Source organism: Triticum aestivum, chromosome 2D (assembly GCF_018294505.1).
Source record: "Triticum aestivum cultivar Chinese Spring chromosome 2D, IWGSC CS RefSeq v2.1, whole genome shotgun sequence".
NCBI classification, from domain to species: domain Eukaryota; kingdom Viridiplantae; phylum Streptophyta; class Magnoliopsida; order Poales; family Poaceae; genus Triticum; species Triticum aestivum.
Window position 1 is genome coordinate 575,370,162 of NC_057799.1, and position 21,962 is coordinate 575,392,123.

The 21,962-nt window shown below is 45.9% G+C and overlaps 1 protein-coding gene across 1 annotated transcript; it reads left to right on the plus strand.

Moving 5' to 3' along the window:
* Nucleotides 1–4,246: 4,246 nt before the first annotated feature.
* On the plus strand, nt 4,247–5,826 carry LOC123050069 (uncharacterized acetyltransferase At3g50280). Its single transcript, XM_044472908.1, has one exon. The coding sequence runs from the start codon at nt 4,350–4,352 to the stop codon at nt 5,757–5,759; it is 1,410 nt and encodes a 469-aa protein (XP_044328843.1). The 5' UTR covers nt 4,247–4,349; the 3' UTR covers nt 5,760–5,826.
* Nucleotides 5,827–21,962: the final 16,136 nt, after the last annotated feature.

Consider the following 21,962-nt stretch of genomic DNA (forward strand, 5'->3'; position numbering starts at 1 on the left):
CGAACGGTGGCGGGGCTCCGGCGATCACCGGCGACGAACGGCGGCTCCTCGAGGGCATCCAAGGGCGGGGATGGGACGGCAAGACCGAGGCGGTCCTCTGGGTGGTCGTTGGGTCGGCGGAGGTGGAAGGAATCGCCGGCGGCGAGCTCCGCGGCGGAGGGAGGCTACGGTGGTGAAGTGACTATGTTGCTCCGGTGGCCTCCGACCGAAGCTGGGTAGCTGGGCAGCTCCGCAAGACTACGGGGAGGTTCTTGGTGGCGCTGGATTGGCAAAAGGGTGGCCGGCGGCGACGAATCGCGCTGGGGCTTGGCGGCGGCCGAGCTGGCCGGAGTTGGGGGAAACGGTCCTCTCCGGTCGATCTACTGCGCGGGGAGCTCTACGGGGGAAGTCTGAAGTCGCGTGAGTGCTCGGAGGGGCTCGGGGGCCCTTTATATAGCGTGACGAGGTGGCTCCGCGGCGGCAGAAGATAAGCTCGTCGGCGACAGCCGTTGCTGTAGTTGCAGGGCATCGCAGCGGCGACGAAAGCGTGCCGACGAGCGGGGGGATAAGCACGAGCTATTCACAGGGGCAGCTGGCGTGCGCTGGTGGTTTGGGCGGCGCCGTCCGCGGCGGAATCCACTGCCGACGCCAGCGTGCCGCCAAGGGCGCGGCCAGCGGCGCAGCAGGGTGCCAGAGTGATCGTGGAGCAGGGGGCGACTAGTGCGCGGCTCAGCGATGCAGAGGGACCAGGGTCGGGTCACGTCGAGCGCGGCAGTGCGGCGTGTCGGCGTAGTGCGCGCGTGTGCAAAACGTGCGCTCTGGGCGCGCCCAGAGCACGCACGGCAGGTGCTCGACGGAATGCCAGCGTGGTCTAGAGCGCGAGGGTGGAGCTGGCAAAGCATAGATCGAGGGTAGGAGTGGCTAGGAGCTCAGTGGACAAGGTTGATAGGGCTGGGGTACAAGTCCACAATGCAAACCAGGGAGCTTGCCAAAAATGACTGTGCACACCAGGTGTTCGACAGAATGCCAGATGCACATAGGCAACTCCTGGAGTGGCCAAAAACTCCAGATCAGTGCCTCCTTAGACACAGGAGATGGTGGTAGGGTCAGTTTGGCAAAAACAGAAAGTTGATAGTGCAAGTTTTGCAAAACTCCAGTTTTGGGCAGAAAGAAAAGGGGTTTAGAACATGCACTTCAAAATCCCCAATGAGCCCAATCTCCTGGACTTAAGAGTTTGGTAGGGAGGGCTACAAGTAGGAGGAAGCTCAGGGTCACTAGAGCAAGGAAAAATATGGTTGCAGTACAAATCACCAAATTGGACCACAATGCAAAAGAGGTTGATCCACTCAAATTTTTCAAAGAACATCATTGGGTTTTTGCTTGAAGATGAATTGTATGCATCCACTGTCATCTCCAAACACTTGGAAGAATTTTTGAAGAAATATTTAATTGGGTTGCTGTGCAAAAGTGCCTACTGGACCAGATTGGAAAAATTGGTGTAGAGCTCAAAATCTCCAATGTCCAGAAGGTATCTTTGCATAAAAGTGATGTGGAAACATCACATGACATCCCCAAATTTTGGTGGATATTTTAAAAGCATTTGTCAAGTGGTTGTAGTGCAAATAGGCCCCAAATGCAAAAGGAATCATTTTAAAGAAAGAAAGCTTTTTGAATAAATAAATCTTGCAACATTTGAATCCACTGATAAATAAAGGTTTTATTATGGAGAGAAATCAAGTCCAACAATACCCTTGAAGGTTTCTCCCACTAGAGGCAAAAATCCAAAATCACAAAAGGTAAAACTTGACAAATTGGAAAAGTTTTATTTCCTGGCAATATTTTAATAAACAAAATAAGGCCAAAAATTTTGGGTGTCACACCATTGCAGTTAACCTCCCAATTCTTTTCAACAAATTCTTTAAAACCCTTCATATGCATCCAGGCATTTTCAAATCTGAAAATGGGTGGAGTAGTTTTTTGTTCCCCGAGTCCAACAATAGAGGGGTATGATTAGAGATCTCTCTTTCTAACGCGGTAACCATGGTCATGGGATATCTATCTTCCCAATCTAGGCATATTAGTATTCTGTCAAGTTTCTCATAAGTGGGTTCTGGCAGATTATTTGCCCAAGTGTATTTTCTCCCACTTATAAGAATGTCTCTCAACCTGGCATGCTCTATTATAGCATTAAAAACAAAACTAAAATGATCAATCTCACTTGGTTTATTTTTCTTTGAGCTATTTGTAATGATATTAAAATCCACTCCAATGACACAAGGAAGAGGATTATCTTGATATAGCCTGGATAATTCAGCAAGAAAGGCCGCTTTACCTTCTTTTTGGGCATCACCATAGACAGTCACCAAGTTCCAGCTAAATTTAGCTTTTTTGTCAAATAAGAGCATCCTTACAAAGTAAGTACCTTTTTTCTACATGCAGCAAATCAAAGTTGTCACTATTGACCCCAACTAGTATACCCCCAGATTTGCCCCTAGGAGCAATCCATTCCCAGAGGAAATTTTTTCCTCCAGAAAGGTTATGGTGTTCATTCTTTGAATATTCCCCTTTGATAGTTTCTTGCAAACCCAAAAAATCCAAATGTTTTTCTATAATACTCTCTCTAATGAAATTTCTTTTAGTATCCTGCCTGATCCCTCTAACGAAGGGGAGGGCTGGCCAGGCGGGCAGGGAAGAAGTGGCTCGCCGGAGCGGGGCAAAGGAGGCGTGAGGTAGGTGTGCCCTGGCATGGCGGCGGCGGGTGCACCTCGTGGGGATCGAGCGGGGAGGGGACATGGGAGCGACTGGGATCGATCTCCCTGGGTTTTTTTAGGAACGATCGCCTTGTTTTTTTTGAGAAACACGATCTCCCTGGCTTCACCGCTTAGCGGGGGTACAGCTGGCCCGTTCGTCCAGTTTGGCCAGTTGAGGCCGGCTAGCACTATTCACTGGGCCGGCCCACTCCACTGCGCATTCCCATTTTTCAAAAAAGAAAATAGAGAGGATGAGAAAAGAAAATATTCCCTTGAATATTTTCTGATTGAGCTGAAAATTTGCATGTGGCTACTCTGAAATATATCAAAGCTCCACAAATTTAATTGGAGTAATGGAGAATAGAGCATGGATTAAAAAAATAGAAACAAAAGGGATTTAAATTGCAAGTGTGTTTACGGGTAATTTTCAAATAATGGAATAATAGCTTGGGGTGTTACAGCAAGCGTGAATCTGTGAAGGTGTTGCATGGATGTGGGGTAGGTGATGTGTGTATCTTTTTTTGGAAGAAAACCTTATACGTGAAATGCTTGTGTTTGAACCAAGTCCAAATAATGCAAAAAAATGCATTCGAATAATAAACAAAAAATTCTCACTCCGTCCAATTATAGCGCGAAGCTAAAGGAGGCACCATCGGAGACATGAATGTGGCGTCACAAATTTTGTCATTACGGACGACAAAATTCCTCCCATCATCAACAACCGTGGTGAACATTATAAGTGGCAACATAAATGAATCAATAGAAATGTGTCATGATTTTCTTCTTCTTTTGGTTCAACGTACAAACACATAACTAATGCATGCAAAGATTAAAAAAAAACTTTTTTATAAACACAGTACAAACGTAGATGCTCACAAGTCACAAGCACACTGCACACACATATACTCGCCCCTATAAATGCACACACGTATATCATATGCCCTTATGAACACCTCCGAAAGACCGAGCTACCGAGTCTTGAGATTGAGTAAGTGACCACAGGCTCCTCACTATCGTTGCGAACGTCGTCTCCCACTGAAAAAAATATTATGTCTTTATGTGACACAAAGACGTCAAATCTGGGGTTTAATCTCTGGTGGGATTAATGTACCATTGCCCTCCTAACCATCCAACCGGAGGTTGCTTCTCGACGCCAATGAGAAAGTGACCTCTGTACTTATTCAATGGTCACATATGCATGCACCGTAGCGATAGACACTGAAGCATGATACGTATTTTTTTTATACCTCGACATGCACCTCTGTGCCCCCATCATATTGTGCTGATGGGTTTTTTATGGACAAATCAATTGCAACGCATGTGCTAGTTTAAAAACATTATCTGAAATGCTTTGTGATGTTTTTATTAAAAAAATCAAAATGAGGCTAGGCTCGAGCCTTTTCTCAGGCTGCCTGCGCGGGTGATAAGATATTCAAATGAATCTGACAACTCCATCACTACGCACTAACAGAATAATCTGAAGCAAGATAGCGTACGGAGCTAACACTAACAGACGAAATGCAGACGCAGGCATGCAGCGCTCCCATCCAACCTTAAGCACATTATATTGCTCGATCAGACGATCACTACGCACTACCAGACTAAACTGAAGCAAGATCGATGGGCGATGTAAGGATCGTGTCCCGGCGCATGGTCCGGCCGGAACTAATCGCCTCGGGGCCGCCGGAGACCATCCACCTGACGCCATGGGATCTCCGGGTGATCACCGTGGACAACATCCAGAAGGGCATCCTCCTGCCCAAGCCTCCAGCCACCGGAGGACGGGGACACGATGCCGCCGCCATGGTCGAACGGCTCGAGTTGTCCTTCGCGCGCGCTCTGGGGCGCTTCTACCCCTACGCCGGCCGCCTCGCCGTCGCGCCGGGGAGCAAAGACGACGCGGAGGGCGAGCGCATGGCCATCTCGCTCCGCTGCAGCGGCGAGGGCGCCGAGTTCGTCCACGCCGTGGCGCCCGGCGTCGCCGTCGCGGACATCACCGTCCCGCTCTGCATCCCGAGGGTGGTCTGGTCCTTCTTCCCTCTGGACAGGCTGCTCGGCGTTGACGCCATCGCGGACTCCCGCCCTGTCCTGGCCGCGCAGGTCACCGAGCTCGCCGACGGCGTATTCGTTGCCATGTCGGCCAACCACGGCGTCGCCGACGGGACGACCTTCTGGCACTTCTTCAACACCTGGTCGGAGATCAGTCGCCTGAGCGACGGCGACGCTGGCTGCGAGATCTCCTCGCCGTTGCCGGTGCACCGGAGGTGGTTCCTGGACGGCTGCCCCGTCCCGATCCCTCTGCCCTTCGGCAAGCTCGAGGACATCGTCGGCCAGCGTGTAGATACGTACCCGCCGGTGGAGGAATGCTTTCTCCATTTCTCGGCGGAGAGCGTGAGGAAGCTGAAGGCAAAGGCGAACGCCGAGATGGCCGGTACGGCAGCCACGGGCACCGCCATCTCCTCGCTGCAGGCCCTGCTCGCGCACCTGTGGCGTGCGGTGTGCCGGGCCAGGAGGCTCGCGCCGGACCAGAAGACCACGTACCATCTCCTCGCCGGATGCCGCGGCCGCGTGGACGGCATACCGGCGTCCTACGCGGGCAATGCTGTGGAGCACGCCACGGCGATTTCCACCGCCGGCGAGATCCTCGAGAGGGGGCTGGGCTGGGCGGCGTGGCTACTTAACAGGGCCGTGGCGTCGTTCGACGAGGCCAGTGCGAGGGGTAGGCTCGCGTCCTGGCCCCGGAACCCCGGCTTCTTGCGCATGTCGGAGGTCGTGACCGCCCCGCACCCGCACACAACGGTGGCGACAGGGAGCTCGCCGCGGTTCGACGTGTACGGCAACGACTTCGGGTGGGGCAGCCCCGTGGCCGTGCGCAGCGGCTCGGGGAACAAGGTGGATGGAAAGGTGACCGTGTACGAGGGCAGAGGCGGCGGAGGGAGCATTGCCCTGGAGGTTTGTCTGTCACCGGAGGCGTTTCCCAGGCTCCTCGCCGACGAGGAGTTCATGGGCATGGTGGGCGCGACTGATTAATAGTTGTGCCGCTTTCTGAATTGCTCTGCTTGAATAACACGCCTTGTCGCTCGTCAGCTTGATGGGACACACTGTGTCTTTTCTTTTCTCTCTATATATTTCTAGACGCCGATAACTGTCACACATATAGCATCTAGGAGGGTGTGCCACACAATCTGTGTGGCATAGAGGCAGCCCCGCCAGCACGACGGCGTCCGGGCGCACCCAGCCACAGCCCGTACGTCCGGTGTGTGGCACAATCGCCCACATGTCCGGGCGAGCGACCCCGCTGCCCGCACAACCTCACACGCCCATCGTCCCTATCCCCCTTCGAAACACATTGCGACCTGCCGCCGTCATCTCCTACCTCTCGATCGACCAATATCCCCCTACCTCCATCGTCTTCCTTCTCTAGTTGCCATGACAACCAGACCAAATCTCTAGCGCCACCCCACCCCCCTCCCGATCGACGGAAAATGCGACAATGAGCAAACATGTCGTTCTCCGATCTCCTCCTCTTTCTCCTCCTTCCCCTGTCCCAAATAATTGCACTTCCAGATTGCCCACGAAGATGGCGACTAGATCCACACTGTCATGGCAAACAGACCACGGATTTGTGTTTATTCCCCTTTGCCAACCAACATACGCAAGATCTGCCATGTTCTATCCTAGACCTGATCTAAGCTTGTAGATTGGATTGCTGCCAGTAGTTGCTCCAGAAGGATGTGTATGATTCACTAAAATCAGGGAAGAGAAAAAGAGCAATTTGGGTGGTACATAAGGAGGGAGAAAATTTGTTGCCACCTATCTTTGCTGTTAGTTGCCACCTATCTTTGCTGTTGGTTGCCACCATGTTATGTTGTTACTTGCCATCATATTATGTTGGTTGTTGCCGTCGGTTCAAAATGATAGTTAGCATCCAGATTGTAGAAAAGAGAATGAATGTGCATGTCCTACTTGCCATGATGTATTGGTTGTTTATGCAAGAAATGCGATAAGATTGTCGTGTTTCCTTTTATGTGGAAACAACAAAAATGCATTTCGAATAGTCATGAGTTCTTGTTCATGCAGTGACTGAAAACACAGTGGGAGAAAAGCAAAAAAAGTGAATCATGAAGACGGCACTGATCCTTGGTTTTCTCAAAGGCCGCAAGTGCCCCCTTGCGATGCAGTAGAGTACAATCAACTCATTTCCGCAGGACCGTTGCTGCCACTACTAGAGCAGTACGCGAACATAGGTACGATGCATGATCAAAAAAGGGACAGTTGACATGTTTGTGGGCATGAAAATGGCATTCTACTTATGTGCTACAATGTCCTTGTTCGCAGGTTCTTATGACACAACCAAACAGACAGGGATACCATGGCAAGTTCCAACACATGGCGCTATCGCCGATAGATGTACGGGAGACCAACTTCAAGTAGCAAATGTGGCAAATCAAGGTAAAGCATAGAAAAATAGCATAATGATGTGGTCAAAAAAGAACTCTTGCAAGGATGGCAAGACTTACGAGTTTTTTGAAAAAACGCAAGACCATCATGTAGCACGTGGCAACAGGCGGCAACCGGGTACCTGCCATCAACGTCGTACGCAGGTGAGTCGTATGAAGTGATCTTGCGGACAATGCATAAGAAAAAGGAACCTAGGTGACATTGGTGTTTACGAGGTGTGACGACAAAATTCAAAAAGAAGGAGAACATTAACATTTGAAGTAGGAAAAAATGATGTAAAGTGCATCTGCCAAGTCTAGTCACCTATAGTTGCCACATGTGGACAATCTGCATGTGTCAGATTGAGTGTATGAGTGACAGTTGTAGTACGTGAATGCACACAGTTGCCATGTCCGGACAAACGCAGTTGCCATGTCTGAACAAATGTAATTGCCATGTCTGAGCAACTGTAGTTACCATGTCTGGACAACTGTAGTTGCCATGTCTACACAACTCTGGTTGCCAAGTGTGAACAACTATGGTTGCCACGGTTGAACCACTACATATGCCATGTTATAGAAACTACGGTTGCCATGCATTGACCAACTCCTCATGATCACAGGTTGTTACGGTGGAACCACAACAGCAATGGTATCGTGGCAAGCTTCACCGTTACAGGCCATCGGTATTGCAGATAGAGCACATCAAATTGAAGTGACATACCAGCTTCGATTAGCACATGCGGCACAACAAGGTAAAAATATGTGAACAAAACAAAAAAGTGCATTTGCTTTTGTGGAAAAGCATGGGGGAAATTGGATTTGTCATGGTGGTGGCGGCAAACTACAAATGCTACCAAGTGAATGTGTCCAATAGTCATATATGGTCTTCAGGATTTGTCAATTACTGTCTGCGTGTAAATGCCATTTCTGATTAACTCCATTTCCATCGTGGGCTCGTATCTAGAATGCAAGTTTTGATGTTAAAGATGCTGGTTGCCATGACTTGGCAGCAAGAGCTGCCATGTTTGGTCAATTGTAGCTGCCATGGCTGAAAAACTGCAGTTGCCATGCATGGCCAGATGCAGATGCTCAAGGCTTGCTGTATGGATGATATCATGCCAAATCAGATGCAGTTGCTATATTTCATTACGATAAACATGCCATTCAAGCAATACTGCTTACACACGTACCTGCTTTTTTGCAGGAGCTTGATACGTCTCCAACGTATCTATAATTTTTGATTGCTCCATGCTATTATATATTCTGTTTTGGATGTTTAATGGGCTTACTTATACACTTTTATATTATTTTTGGGACTAACCTATTAACTGGAGGCCCAACCCAAATTGCTACTTTTTTTTGCCTATTTCATTGTTTCGCAGAAAAAGAATATCAAACGGAGTCCAAACGGAATGAAACCTTCGGGAGAGTTATTTTTGGAACAAACGTGATCCAGAGGACTTGGAGTGGACGTCAAGAAATCACCGAGGAGGCCACGAGGCAGGGGGCGCGCCTACCCCCCTAGGCGCGCCCTCCACCCTCGTGGGCCCCTCGTGGCTCCACCAACCTACTTCTTCCTCCTATATATACCTACGTACCCCCAAACCATCGAGAGCATCACGAAAACCTAATTCCACCGCCGCAACCTTCTGTACCCGTGAGATCCCATCTTGGGGCCTTTTCCGGCGCTTCGCCAGAGGGGGCATTGATCACGGAGGGCTTCTACATCAACACCATAGCCTCTCCGATGATGTGTGAGTAGTTTACTTTAGACCTTCGGGTCCATAGTTATTAGCTAGATGGCTTCTTCTCTCTCTTTGGATCTCAATACAAAGTTCTCCTCGATTCTCTTGGAGATCTATTCGATGTAATCTTCTTTTGTGGTGTGTTTGTCGAGATCCGATGAATTGTGGGTTTATGATCAAGATTATCTAGGAACAATATTTGAATCTTCTCTGAATTCTTTTATGTATGATTGGTTATCTTTGCAAGTCTCTTCGAATTATCAGTTTGGTTTGGCCTACTAGATTGATCTTTCTTGCAATGGGAGAAGTGCTTAGCTTTGGGTTCAATCTTGCGGTGCTCGATCCCAGTGACAGTAGGGGAAACGACACGTATTGTATTGTTGCCATCGAGGATAAAAAGATGGGGTTTATATCATATTGCATGAGTTTATCCCTCTACATCATGTCATCTTGCTTAAAGTGTTACTCCGTTCTTATGAACTTAATACTCTAGATGCATGCTGGATAGCGGTCGATGTGTGGAGTAATAGTAGTAGATGCAGGCAGGAGTCGGTCTACTTGTCACGGACGTGATGCCTATATACATGATCATACCTAGATATTCTCATAACTATGCTCAATTCTATCAATTGCTTGACAGTAATTTGTTCACCCACCGTAATACTTATGCTATCTTGAGAGAAGCCACTAGTGAAACCTATGGCCCCCGGGTCTATTCTCTATCATATTAATCTTCCGTTAACAAGCTATTTCTGTCGCCGTTTATTTTGCTTTCTTTACTTTTAGTCTTTATCATAAAAATACCAAAAATATTATCTTATCATCTCTATCAGATCTCACTTTTGCAACTGGCCATGAAGGGATTGACAACCCCTTTATCGCGTTGGTTGCAAGGTTCTTATTTGTTTGTGTAGGTACAAGGGACTTGCATGTGGCCTCCTACTGGATTGATACCTTGGTTCTCAAAAACTGAGGGAAATACTTACGCTACTTTGCTGCATCACCCTTTCCTCTTCAAGGGAAAACCAATGCAGTGCTCGAGAGGTAGCAGAGCTTCAACTACAATCAACAGCGGCGCGACAACATCTACTGCGGGGACCTCAGAGCACACGGAAGGGGCGTTCCACAAGCAAGTCACCAATGTTGCCACAAACAATGCAGAATCAGTGTCAGAACTGACAATTGTTGCAGCAATGACGACAAGCACGCCTGTGCACACCAACACAAGCAACACTCAAGCAGATGAAACAGCCGCCAATACTGAAGTGAATGCTGAAACTGACGACGAAGCGCAAGGGGAAGAAGAAGATGGGCAATCGGAAATCGTGATACCTCAACCACCATATGTTGGGCAGAAATTTGGTTCGTTTGAAGATGCCAAGGAATTCTACCAGAGATATGCAATGTTCCATGGGTTTGCGGTGAACACAGAATACCATAGGAAAATAAAAAAACTAACGAGTACAGCAGAGGTGAGATAAGGTGCTACAAGGCATGAAGGAACAAGAAGGGTAAAGCTATTGTGCCTGTCATGCCGGAACGAAAGAGAGGCATCATTCTCAAGACGGAATGCCTGTCCGGTTGAAGCTAAACACAGATGGAGCATGGTGGGTGGTCACCGAATATTTCGACGAACACAACCACAAACTCCTAAAGAAGTTTGACCTAGTAAAATTTCTGAGCGCCCACAGAGGATTCAGCCCCCTCGAGAAGAAATTCATAAAGTTGCTACATGATTGTAACGTAGGTCCATCAAGAATGGTCCAGGTACTATCCCTGATCTACAACGGAGATGTTAGTCTGAGTAGCATGCCCTACATACCAGCAGACGTCACAAACCTAAAGGCAAAGTACCATAGAGAGAGTAGGTTGGCTGACATAGAAGACACAATAGCCTACTTCGAAGAGAAAGCAAAAGCAGATACTGATTTCTTCTACAGGATAAGATTGGACGATGAGGACCGTGTTAGAAACATGTATTGGGTGGATGGTGCTGCAAGAAGATCCTAAAAACATTTCCGTGATTGCATTTCGTTCGACACAACATATCTCACGAATATGTACAAGATGCCATGAACTCCATTCATAGGAATAAATAACCACAATCAGTCATTGCAGTTCGGTTGCGGACTCGTTCAAAACGAAGATACAGATGGTTACACTTGGCTGTTCAAAATCTTCTTGGAGTGCATGGGTGGACTTGCTCTAATGAACATAATAACATACCAGGATTTTAGCATGCGTGCAGGCATAGAGGAGGTCTTTCCGTTGGCAGTGCACAGGCACTGCAGGTGGCATATTATTAAGAAGGCTGACCGTCCAGAACTACACAAGGCATTCGAGTTGTGCATGGACCACAGCTTGACGGTGGAGGAGTTTGAACGGAGCTGGATGACTATGATTGAAACATACCAAGTCCAAGACAACGAGACACTTAATAGCCTGTGGGAGAAGCGAATGTACTGGGTGCCGGCCTACTTCATGTAGTGCTTCTTTCCATTTCTGCAGACTAGACAATGCAGCAAGGGGTCAATGCTGTTTTGAAGCGGTACGTGAGCCCTGCCAACTCATTGCTGCAGTTTGCCAAGCAATACACAGCTTTGCAACAGAAAATACTGGGATCTGAGCTACAGCAAGAAGCAAACACTGCACTCAAGCAGCCTAAATTGCTAACATATTTACCGATGGAGAGGCAGATGAGCAAGATATACACCAACAAGATTTTTAACAAGTAAGTGGATTATCTTACCGTCTTATTTGCACTACCATGAAGATAGTAGTTGCCATGTAGAATGCAATGTAGTTGCCAACTTTTTGACATGCTGATCTATTGAAAAATAGCCACTGATTACATTGTAAGCATAAACTGTAGTTGCCATGTGTATTGAACTGTAGTTTCCATGTGTAATGAACTGTAGTTGCCATGTGAAATGATATGTACTTTCCATGTGAGACAAAACTTCATTTGCCATGTGAAATGAATTGTAGTTGCCATGTGAAATAAACTGCATTTGCCATGTTAAATGTTATGCAATTGCGATGTTAAATATCATGCAGTTGCCATGTGGAAACAAACAATCCAAAAAAGATGTGAAAAAAGACTTTCCATGCCATCATTGATTTTAAATATGTTTGATATGTTGTGACCTACCTCAATAGAAGGTGCTAAAAACATCATACAAGAATTTAACGAGCACAAAAACATGCAGATTCCAGGAAGAAATAAAGCGTGCCAGCATGTACACAGCTTACCAGGTTGATGAACATACGTTCAAGGTGTGTTCTCTCATGGGCATGTCCGATTCAGAACCTGAAGACCCGGACAAGGGAAGAAACTACTTTGTGAAGGCCTCGATAAACGAAGGTGAATACTACTGCCAATGCTGCAAATTTGAAAGGGATGGGATTGTGTGCTGTCACATACTCAAAATAATGGACATGCACGCGGTCACACGATTGCCCCGCCATTTCATACAACGGCGATGGACTTGGGACGCTGACGATGCATTGGGGCCACAAATGTGACGCCCCAAGACCGGCGCTCCAGATGCCTTCCATGGATTCCGAGATTCGTCATGTGATTTGTTTTGTTCGTTACATTCATCTTTGCATCATGTGAATTGCATCATGTCATCTTGCACCCCCTTTTTAAAACTCAGCTAAATAAATTGCATGGATCTTCGATCCATTTAAATCGAGGGATATGCACATGGTGATTTCTCTTTACAACATATAAAAGTCTCCCAATATTATTAGGGAGCTATATCAAAATATTCCATTAACTTTGGAATCACCATAACACACCTGCAGTTTAAGTTCCATGCATTTTCTATCTCAATTCCTTGCCTCAAACTTTGCCAACAATTCTTATCTCTTTTATTGAGGCTCCTCCTAAAGTCTCAATATTTTCGGGCACTTCGATAACCTAGTCCCAATTCAAACCCATTTGAATGCTATTCAAATGAGTTGGAATTTAAATCTTGCATTCGTGCCAACCTCTATTTTCTCGGACCAAGCATATTCTTGTGAGTTCAAGAAAATAATCCCCATGCCCAAATTCTTTCTCCAACCCTTTCTTCTCTCATTTTCTTTCTTTGCTATTTACTGTTTTTGGTAAATAAAAGAGAAGTGGGAGATTAGAGAGAGAAGCCCATCTCGCTCCAGCCCAACGTCGCTAGCCCGTATTCACCTAGGCCCAACTCCAGTGCCTATCTAACCCTAGCTCTCTCCTGATCGATCCCCGTCCTCCTCGTTCCCCACCTCACACGGCCACACACATGCACGCATCGAGCCGAGGGAGAGGAGCTCCTCACGCCCGATCCATGGCCTCTCCCTTCCTCCCGTCGCCCTGCCATCTCGCTTCCCCGCTCGTCCTCTGCTCTCCTGCATCTCGCGATGGCCGCCCGCAGCTCGCCACCGCCTCACGCATCCCCGTTTCTCCTCCTTGTGCCTTGTTTCGGCGTCGGCCGCGACGTCTGACGACCACAGCGCCTCCCCCATGCGCCTCTCCATGATCCCTACAGCCGCCAACCTCCATCGTCTCCATGGCCAAGCTGACGCCATGGCCGACCCCAAGCTCTCCTTCGCCGTCGTCATCTGCAGCAATTGCAGGTTCGGCAGACCCGTGCGCGCCATGGCCCTCTGTCGCGCCTCCACGCGCCCAACCACTGTCACCGGCCGACCACCAGCAAGGCTTCGTCTCCGCGCCCTCTGACCTTGATACGTCTCCGTCGTATCTATAATTTTTGATTGTTCCATGCCAATATTATACAACTTTCATATACTTTTTGGCAACTTTTTATACTATTTTTGGGACTAACATATTGATCCAATGCCCAGTGCCAGTTCCTGTTTGTTGCATGTTTTATGTTTCGCAGAAACCCCATATCAAACAGAGTCCAAACAGGATAAAAACGGACGGAGAATATTTTTGGAATATTTGGAGAATATGGGAAGAAGAATCAACGCGATACGATGCCCGAGGGGGCCACGAGGCAGGGGGCGCGCCCCAGGGGGTCAGGCGCGCCCTGGACCCTCGTGGCCACCCCGTAAGGAGGTTGGAGCCCTTCTTTCGCTGCAAGAAAGCTAATTTCCGGATAGAGATCGTTTCCAAAATTCAGCCAATCGGAGTTACGGATCTCCGGTTATAAAAGAAACGGTGAAAGGGCAGAAACCAGAACGCAGAAACAGAGAGACAGATCCAATCTCGGAGGGGCTCTCGCCCCTCCCGTGACATGGAGGCCAAGGACTAGAGGGGAAACCCTTCTCCCATCTAGGGAGGAGGTCAAGGAAGAAGGAGAAGGGGGCCCCTCTCCCCGTCTCTTCCGGTGGCGCCGGAACGCTGCCGTGGCCACCGTCATCATCACCGCGATCTTCACCAACACCTCCGCCATCTTCACCAACATCTCCATCACCTTCCCCCCTCTATCTACAGCGGTCCACTCCCCCGCAACCCGTTGTACCCTCTACTTGAACATGGTGCTTTATGCTTCATATTATTATCCAATAATGTGTTGCCATCCTATGATGTATGAGTAGATTTTCGTTGTCCTATCAGTGGTTGATGAATTGCTATGATTGATTTAATTTGCTTGTGGTTATGTTGCTGGCCTTTGGTGCCCATCATATGAGTGCACGCGTGGATCACACCATAGGGTTAGTTGTATGTTGATAGGACTATGTATTGGAGGGCAAGAGTGATAGAAGCTTCTACCTAGCATAGAAATTGATGCATACGGGATTGAAGGGGGACCAATATATCTTAATGCTATGGTTGGGGTTTTACCTTAATGAACGTAGTAGTTGCGGACGCTTGCTAATAGTTCCAATCATAAGTGCATAGAATTCCAAGTCAGGGATGACATGCTAGCAGTGGCCTCTCCCACATAAAACTTCCTATCGGTCTAGTAAAGTAGTCAATTGCTTAGGGACAATTTCGCAACTCCTACCACCACTTTCCACACTCTCTATATTTACTTTATTGCTTCTTTACCTAAACAGCCCCTAGTTTTTATTTATGTGCTCTTTATATTCTTGCAAACTTATCCAAAAACACCTACAAAATACTTCTAGTTTCATACTTGTTCTAGGTAAAGCGAACGTCAGGCGTGCGTAGAGTTGTATCGGTGGTCGATAGAACTTGAGGGAATATTTGTTCTACCTTTAGCTCCTCGTTGGGTTCGACACTCTTACTTATCGAAAGAGGCTACAATTGATCCCCTATACTTGTGGGTTATCAAGACCTTTTTCTGGCGCCGTTGCTGGGGAGCAATAGCGTGGGGTGAATATTCTCGTGTGTGCTTGTTTGCTTTATCACTAAGTAATTTTTATTTGCTGTTCTTAGTTGTTTTCTATCTTTAGTTATGGGTAGGAAACGCAAAATACCAAAAAAATTAGTTGTACCCACTGAACCATTGGTTGAAGAACCACTCAAAATCTATCACAGTCCTGAAGCTTTTTACTTGGATCATCTTCGATCCCTATGTGCTCGTGCTGAAACCCCAACTAGCTTAGTTGAGGGAAAATCTTTAGATGAGCATGCTTGTTATGTGCGACACCGCATATCTCAAAAAGGGAAACTTTTACTGGATCAAGTTCATCGTTTGCAATGTTATGCTTGGAATTTATGTGAAATATATGATTTTACTTGTTGTTCTGAAAACCCTAAGAAACACCTTCCCTACCAATGTGAGTTTAGCGATACATGAATCGTATCTTCGTATGCTAAGGGTGTTTATAATTACTATGATGTTCAACAAATTAAAGAATTTGTTGCTTTTAAGGGTGCTTATGAAATTGCTTCTTTGATTGAAAAGTATGATGCTACTCTTTACAAATCTGAAAATTTTGCCATACTTAAATATTGTTATGATAATTATGCTTCTAATGCCTATGTTAAACCATATATTGAGGACTCCTCTGCTGTCCGAGAAGAGACTAATATTTTGCAGGAGTCTATGGAAGAAGAAATTGATGAAACTGTGAGCTCATTGGATGAAAAAGATGATGAGGAGAGCGAAGAACAAAAGGAGGAAGAGCGGATTAGCTACCCATGCCCACCTTCTAATGAGAGTAACTCTTCAACTCATACATTGTTTAATTTCCCTTCGTGCTTACCGAAGGATGATTGCTATGATGATTGTTATGATCCCGTTGATTCTTTTGAAATATCCCTATTTGATGATGCTTGCTATGCTTGTGGCCAAGATGCCAATATGAATTATGCTTATGGAGATGAACTTGCTATAGTTCCTTATGTTAAACATGAAATTGTTGCTATTGCACCCACGCATGATAGTCCTATTATCTTTTTGAATTCTCCCGATTATACTATATCAGAGAAGTTTGCCCTTATTAAGGATTATATTGATGGGTTGCGTTTTACTATTACACATGATGATTTTGATAGATATAATATGCATGTGCTTGCTGCTCCTACTTGCAATTATTATGAGAGAGGAACTACATCTCCGCCTCTTTATGTTTCCAACACGAAAAAATTGCAAGAAACTGTTTATACTATGCATTGGCCTTTACTATGTGTGCATGAATTGTTCTTTTATGACATGCCGATGCATAGGAAGAGAGTTAGACTTCGTCATTGCTTGATATATGTTGTCTTGTGATCACTACTAAATGCCAAATCATTGCTAATTAAACTTGGCTTTGATATACCTTGGGATTCGGGTGGATTCACTACTTGAGCACTATATGCCTAGCTTAATGGCTTTAAAGAAAGCGCTGCCAGGGAGACAACCCGGAAGTTTTAGAGAGTCATTTATTTCTGTTGTGTGCTTTTATATAGTTAAAAAAATAAAAAAATAAAGAGGGGAACCTAAAAGTTTTTCAAAAAGGAAAGTGAAAGTGAGAGAGACGAGCATTGTCAATGTGGGAGCTAGCCTTGAACTTTGTTCATGCTCACGGAAACTTTGTGAATCTTAATTATAGAAACTTTTTCAATAAAAATAATTATCCCCTTGTACAATTCCATTGTATTATAAAAATAATGTGCCAATGTTTGCCTTTAGGATGTTTACAATGCTTGTTGGTTTGTACGGTGCAAGACAGAAACTTTGGCTGTAGTGCGCGATTTTTCATTTTTACTGGAACGTCAAACGGTTCTGAAACTTTTTGCACTGTCTTTATATACAAATTGTTTATTTTTTTATAATTTTGGCAGAATATTTCAAGTACTATAGGTATGGTGAATGTTCAGATTATTACAGACTGTTCTGTTTTAGACAGATTCTGTTTTTGATGCATAGTTTGCTTGTTTTGATGAAACTATCGATTTATATTAGTGGATTAAGCCATGGAAAAGTTATATTACAGTAGCTAAAATGCAAAAATAAAATATGAATTGGTTTGCAACAGTACTTAGAGTAGTGATTTGCTTTATTATACTAACGGATCTTACCGAGTTTTCTGTTGAAGTTTTGTGTGGATGAAGTGTTCGAAGATCGAGGAGGTCTCGATGTGAGGAGAAGGAGGAGAGGAAAAAGCTCCAGATTGGGGATGCCCAAGTCACCCCAAGTAAATATTCAAGGAGACTCAAGCGTCTAAGATTGGGGATGCCCCGGAAGGCATCCCATCTTTCTTCAACAAGTATCGGTATGTTTTCGGATTCGTTTCGTTCATGCGATATGTGCAAATCTTGGAGCGTATTTTGCATTTAGTTTTCATTTTTCTTTTATGCACCATGCTGGTATGAGATAGTCCTTGGTTTATTTATAGAATGCTCTTTCCACTTCACTTATATCTTATGAGTATGGCTTTATAGAATGCTTCATGTGCTTCACTTATATCATTTGAAGTTTGGATTGCCTGTTTCTCTTCACATAGAAAACCGCCATTTGTAGAATGCTCTTTTGCTTCACTTATACTTGTTAGAGCATGGGCATATCTTTTGTAGAAAGAATTAAACTCTCTTGCTTCACTTATATCTATTTAGAGAGGTGACAGGAACTAGTCATTCACATGGTTAGTCATAAAATCCTACATAAAACTTGTAGATCACTGAATATGATATGTTTGATTCCTTGCAATAGTTTTGCGATATAAAGGTGGTGATATTAGAGTCGTGCTATTTGAGTAATTGTGAAATTGAGAAATACTTGTGTTGAAGTTTGCAAGTCCCGTAGCATGCACGTATGGTGAACCGTTATGTAATGAAGTTGGAGCATGAGGTGTTCTTTGATTGCTTTCCTTATGAGTGGCGGTCGGGGACGAGCGATGGTATTTTCCTACCAATCTATCCCCATAGGGGCATGCGTAGTAGTACTTTGCTTCGAGGGCTAATAAACTTTTGCAATAAGTATATGAGTTCTTTATGACTAATGTGAGTCCATGGATTATACGCACTCTCACCCTTCCATCATTGCTAGCCTCTTCGGTACCGTGCATTGCCCTTTCTCACCTCGAGAGTTGGTGCAAACTTCGCCGGTGCATCCAAACCCCGTGATACGATACGCTCTATCACACATAAGCCTCATTATGTCTTCCTCAAAACAGCCACCATACCTACCTATCATGGCATTTCCATAGCCATTCCGAGATATATTGCCATGCAACTTCCAGCATCATCATATACATGACTTGAGCATTTATTGTCATATTGCTTTGCATGATCGTAAGATAGCTAGCATGATGTTTTCATGGCTTGTCCGTTTTTGATGTCATTGCTATGCTAGATCATTGCACATCCTGGTACACCACCGGAGGCATTCATATAGAGTCATATCTTTGTTCTAGTATCGAGTTGTAATATTGAGTTGCAAGTAAATAAAAGTGTGATGATCATCATTATTAGAGCATTGCCCCAGTGAGAAAAGGATGATGGAGACTATGATTCCCCCACAAGTCGGGATGAGACTCCGGACTTTACAAAAAAATAAAAGAGGCCAAAGAAGCCCAAATAAAAAAAAGAGGCCAAAGAAGCCCACCAAAACAAAAAAACAAAAAAATGAGAGAAAAAGAGAGAGGGGCAATGTTACTATCCTTTTACCATACTTGTGCTTCAGAGTAGCACCATGTTCTTCATATAGAGAGTCTCTTGAGTTATCACTTTCATATACTAGTGGGAATTTTCATTAGAGAACTTGGCTTGTATATTCCGATGATGGGCTTCCTCAAATGCCCGAGGTCTTCATGAGCAAGAAAGTTGGATGCACACCCACTTAGTTTCCAGTTTGAGCTTCCATACACTTATAGCTCTAGTGCATCCGTTGCATGGCGATCCCTACTCCTCACATTGACATCAATTGATGGGCATCTCCATAGCCCGTTGATTAGCCGCGTCAATGTGAGACTTTCTCCTTTTTGTCTTCTCCACACAACCTCCATCATCATATGCTATTCCACCTATAGTGCTATGTCCATGGCTTGCGCTCATGTATTGCGTGAGGGTTGAAAAGGCTGAAGCGCGTTAAAAAGTATGAACCAATTGCTCGGCTTGTCATCGGGGTTTGCATGATTTGAATGCTTTGTATGGTGAAGATGGAGCATAGCCAGACTATATGATTTTGTAGGGATGAGCTTTCTTTGGCTATGTTATTTCGATGAGACATAATTGCTTGGTTGGTATGCTTGAAGTATTATTGTTTTTATGTCAAATGATAGACTATTGCTTTGAATCAATCGTGTCTTAATATTCATGCCATGATTAGATACATGATCAAGATTATGCTAGGTAGCATTCCACATCAAAAATTATCTTTTTTATCATTTACCTACTCGAGGACGAGAAGGAATTAAGCTTGGGGATGCTGATACGTCCCCATCATATCTATAATTTTTGATTGTTCCATGCCAATATTATACAACTTTCATATACTTTTTGGCAACTTTTTATACTATATTTGGGACTAACATATTGATCCAGTGCCCAGTGCCAGTTCCTGTTTGTTGCATGTTTTATGTTTCGCAGAAACCCCATATCAAACGGAGTCCAAACGGGATAAAAATGGATGGAGAATATTTTTTGGAATATTTGGAGAATATGGGAAGAAGAATCAACACGATACGATGCCCGAGGGGGCCACGAGGCAGGGGGCGCGCCCCAGGGGGTCAGGCGCGCCCTAGACCCTCGTGTCCACCCCGTAAGGCAGTTGGAGCCCTTCTTTCGCCGCAAGAAAGCTAATTTCTGGATAGAGATCGTGTCCAAAATTCAGCCCAATCGGAGTTACAGACTCCGGTTATAAAAGAAACAGTGGAAGGGTAGAAACCAGAACGCAGAAACAGAGAGAGACAGAGAGACTGATCCAATCTCGGAGGGGCTCTCGCCCCTCCGATGCCATGGAGGCCAAGGACCAGAGGGGAAACCCTTCTCCCATCTAGGGAGGATGTCAAGGAAGAAGAAGAAGAAGAAGGGGGCCCCTCTTCCCCTCTCTTCCGGTGGCGCCGGAACGCTGACGTGGCCACCATCATCATCACCGCGATCTTCACCAACACCTCCGCTATCTTCACCAACATCTCCATCACCTTCCCCCCTCTATCTACAGCGGTCCACTCTCCCGCAACCCGCTGTACCCTCTACTTGAACATGGTGCTTTATGCTTCATATTATTATCCAATAATGTGTTGCCATCCTATGATGTATGAGTAGATTTTCGTTGTCCTATCAGTGGTTGATGAATTGCTATGATTGATTTAATTTGCTTGTGGTTATGTTGCTGGCCTTTGGTGCCCATCATATGAGTGCACGCGTGGATCACACCATAGGGTTAGTTGTATGTTGATAGGACTATGTATTGGAGGGCAAGAGTGATAGAAGCTTCTACCTAGCATAGAAATTGATGCATACGGGATTGAAGGGGGACCAATATATCTTAATGCTATGGTTGGGGTTTTACCTTAATGAACGTTAGTAGTTGCGGACGCTTGCTAATAGTTCCAATCATAAGTGCATAGAATTCCAAGTCAGGGATGACATGCTAGCAGTGGCCTCTCCCACATAAAACTTCCTATCGGTCTAGTAAAGTAGTCAATTGCTTAGGGACAATTTCGCAACTCCTACCACCACTTTTCCACACTCGCTATATTTACTTTATTGCTTCTTTACCTAAACAGCCCCTAGTTTTTATTTACGTGCTCTTTATATTCTTGCAAACCTATCCAAAAACACCTACAAAGTACTTCTAGTTTCATACTTGTTCTAGGTAAAGCGAACGTCAAGCGTGTGTAGAGTTGTATTGGTTGTCGATAGAACTTGAGGGAATATTTGTTCTACCTTTAGCTCCTCGTTGGGTTCGACACTCTTACTTATCGAAAGAGGCTACAATTGATCCCCTATACTTGTGGGTTATCAGACCTCCACTGCTACCCGTCGCCCTCGCCTTCCTGCCATGGCCGCACGCCTCCCCTGCTCGCCGCCTTCCCCAGCGCCGTTGCTACTCCGGCTTCCCCGCGCACCTCCCGAGCCCGTGCCGCACGGCCAAGTCACCATCGGTGGCCTCGTCAATCACCACCCAGACCGCTACCTTGAACAGCTCCTCCACGGCTCCTAGTCTGTACGTGGAGTTCCACCAGTTGCTAGCATCACTCCATTGCTTCCTCCCCGAATGGATTCGCCAAGTTCCTCTTTCGGTGACCAAGACCGCAAGCACCACGGATCCGCCAAGTACCTCTACGCATGGATACACAATACCGTCCTGGATATCGCAAGTACCACGACACGACGAGCCTAGGATGCGCCAAGTACCACTACCGTCAAGTACCTCTTTGCAAGACCAAGTTCCTCTATGATACGTGTACGACTACCGTCGCCGTGGATCCGACAAAAGCAAGTGTACAACTACTGTCAACCTTGGATTGGTCAAGTTCATCTTCGACACGTGTACCACTTCTTCCTACGACCGTCGCAAGGGCGTCTACTTCCATCTACACCGCACCGAACTCGTTCCATCCCGAATGCATGCTTCGAAGGTATAACCCCGAGACGACGCCCGTGAAAGAATGCATGTGTGTTGAATGAGATGCCCGTGTTTTCAACCGTGTCCGAGTTGTTACTTGCGCGTTCCTCGTTGCCTTGCCGTCGACATGTGGGAACC

Coding starts and splice junctions, on each gene's coding strand:
- LOC123050069 (XM_044472908.1), top strand. CDS start 4,350: ATGGGCGATGTAAGGATCGTGTCCCGGCGCATGGTCCGGCCGGAACTA.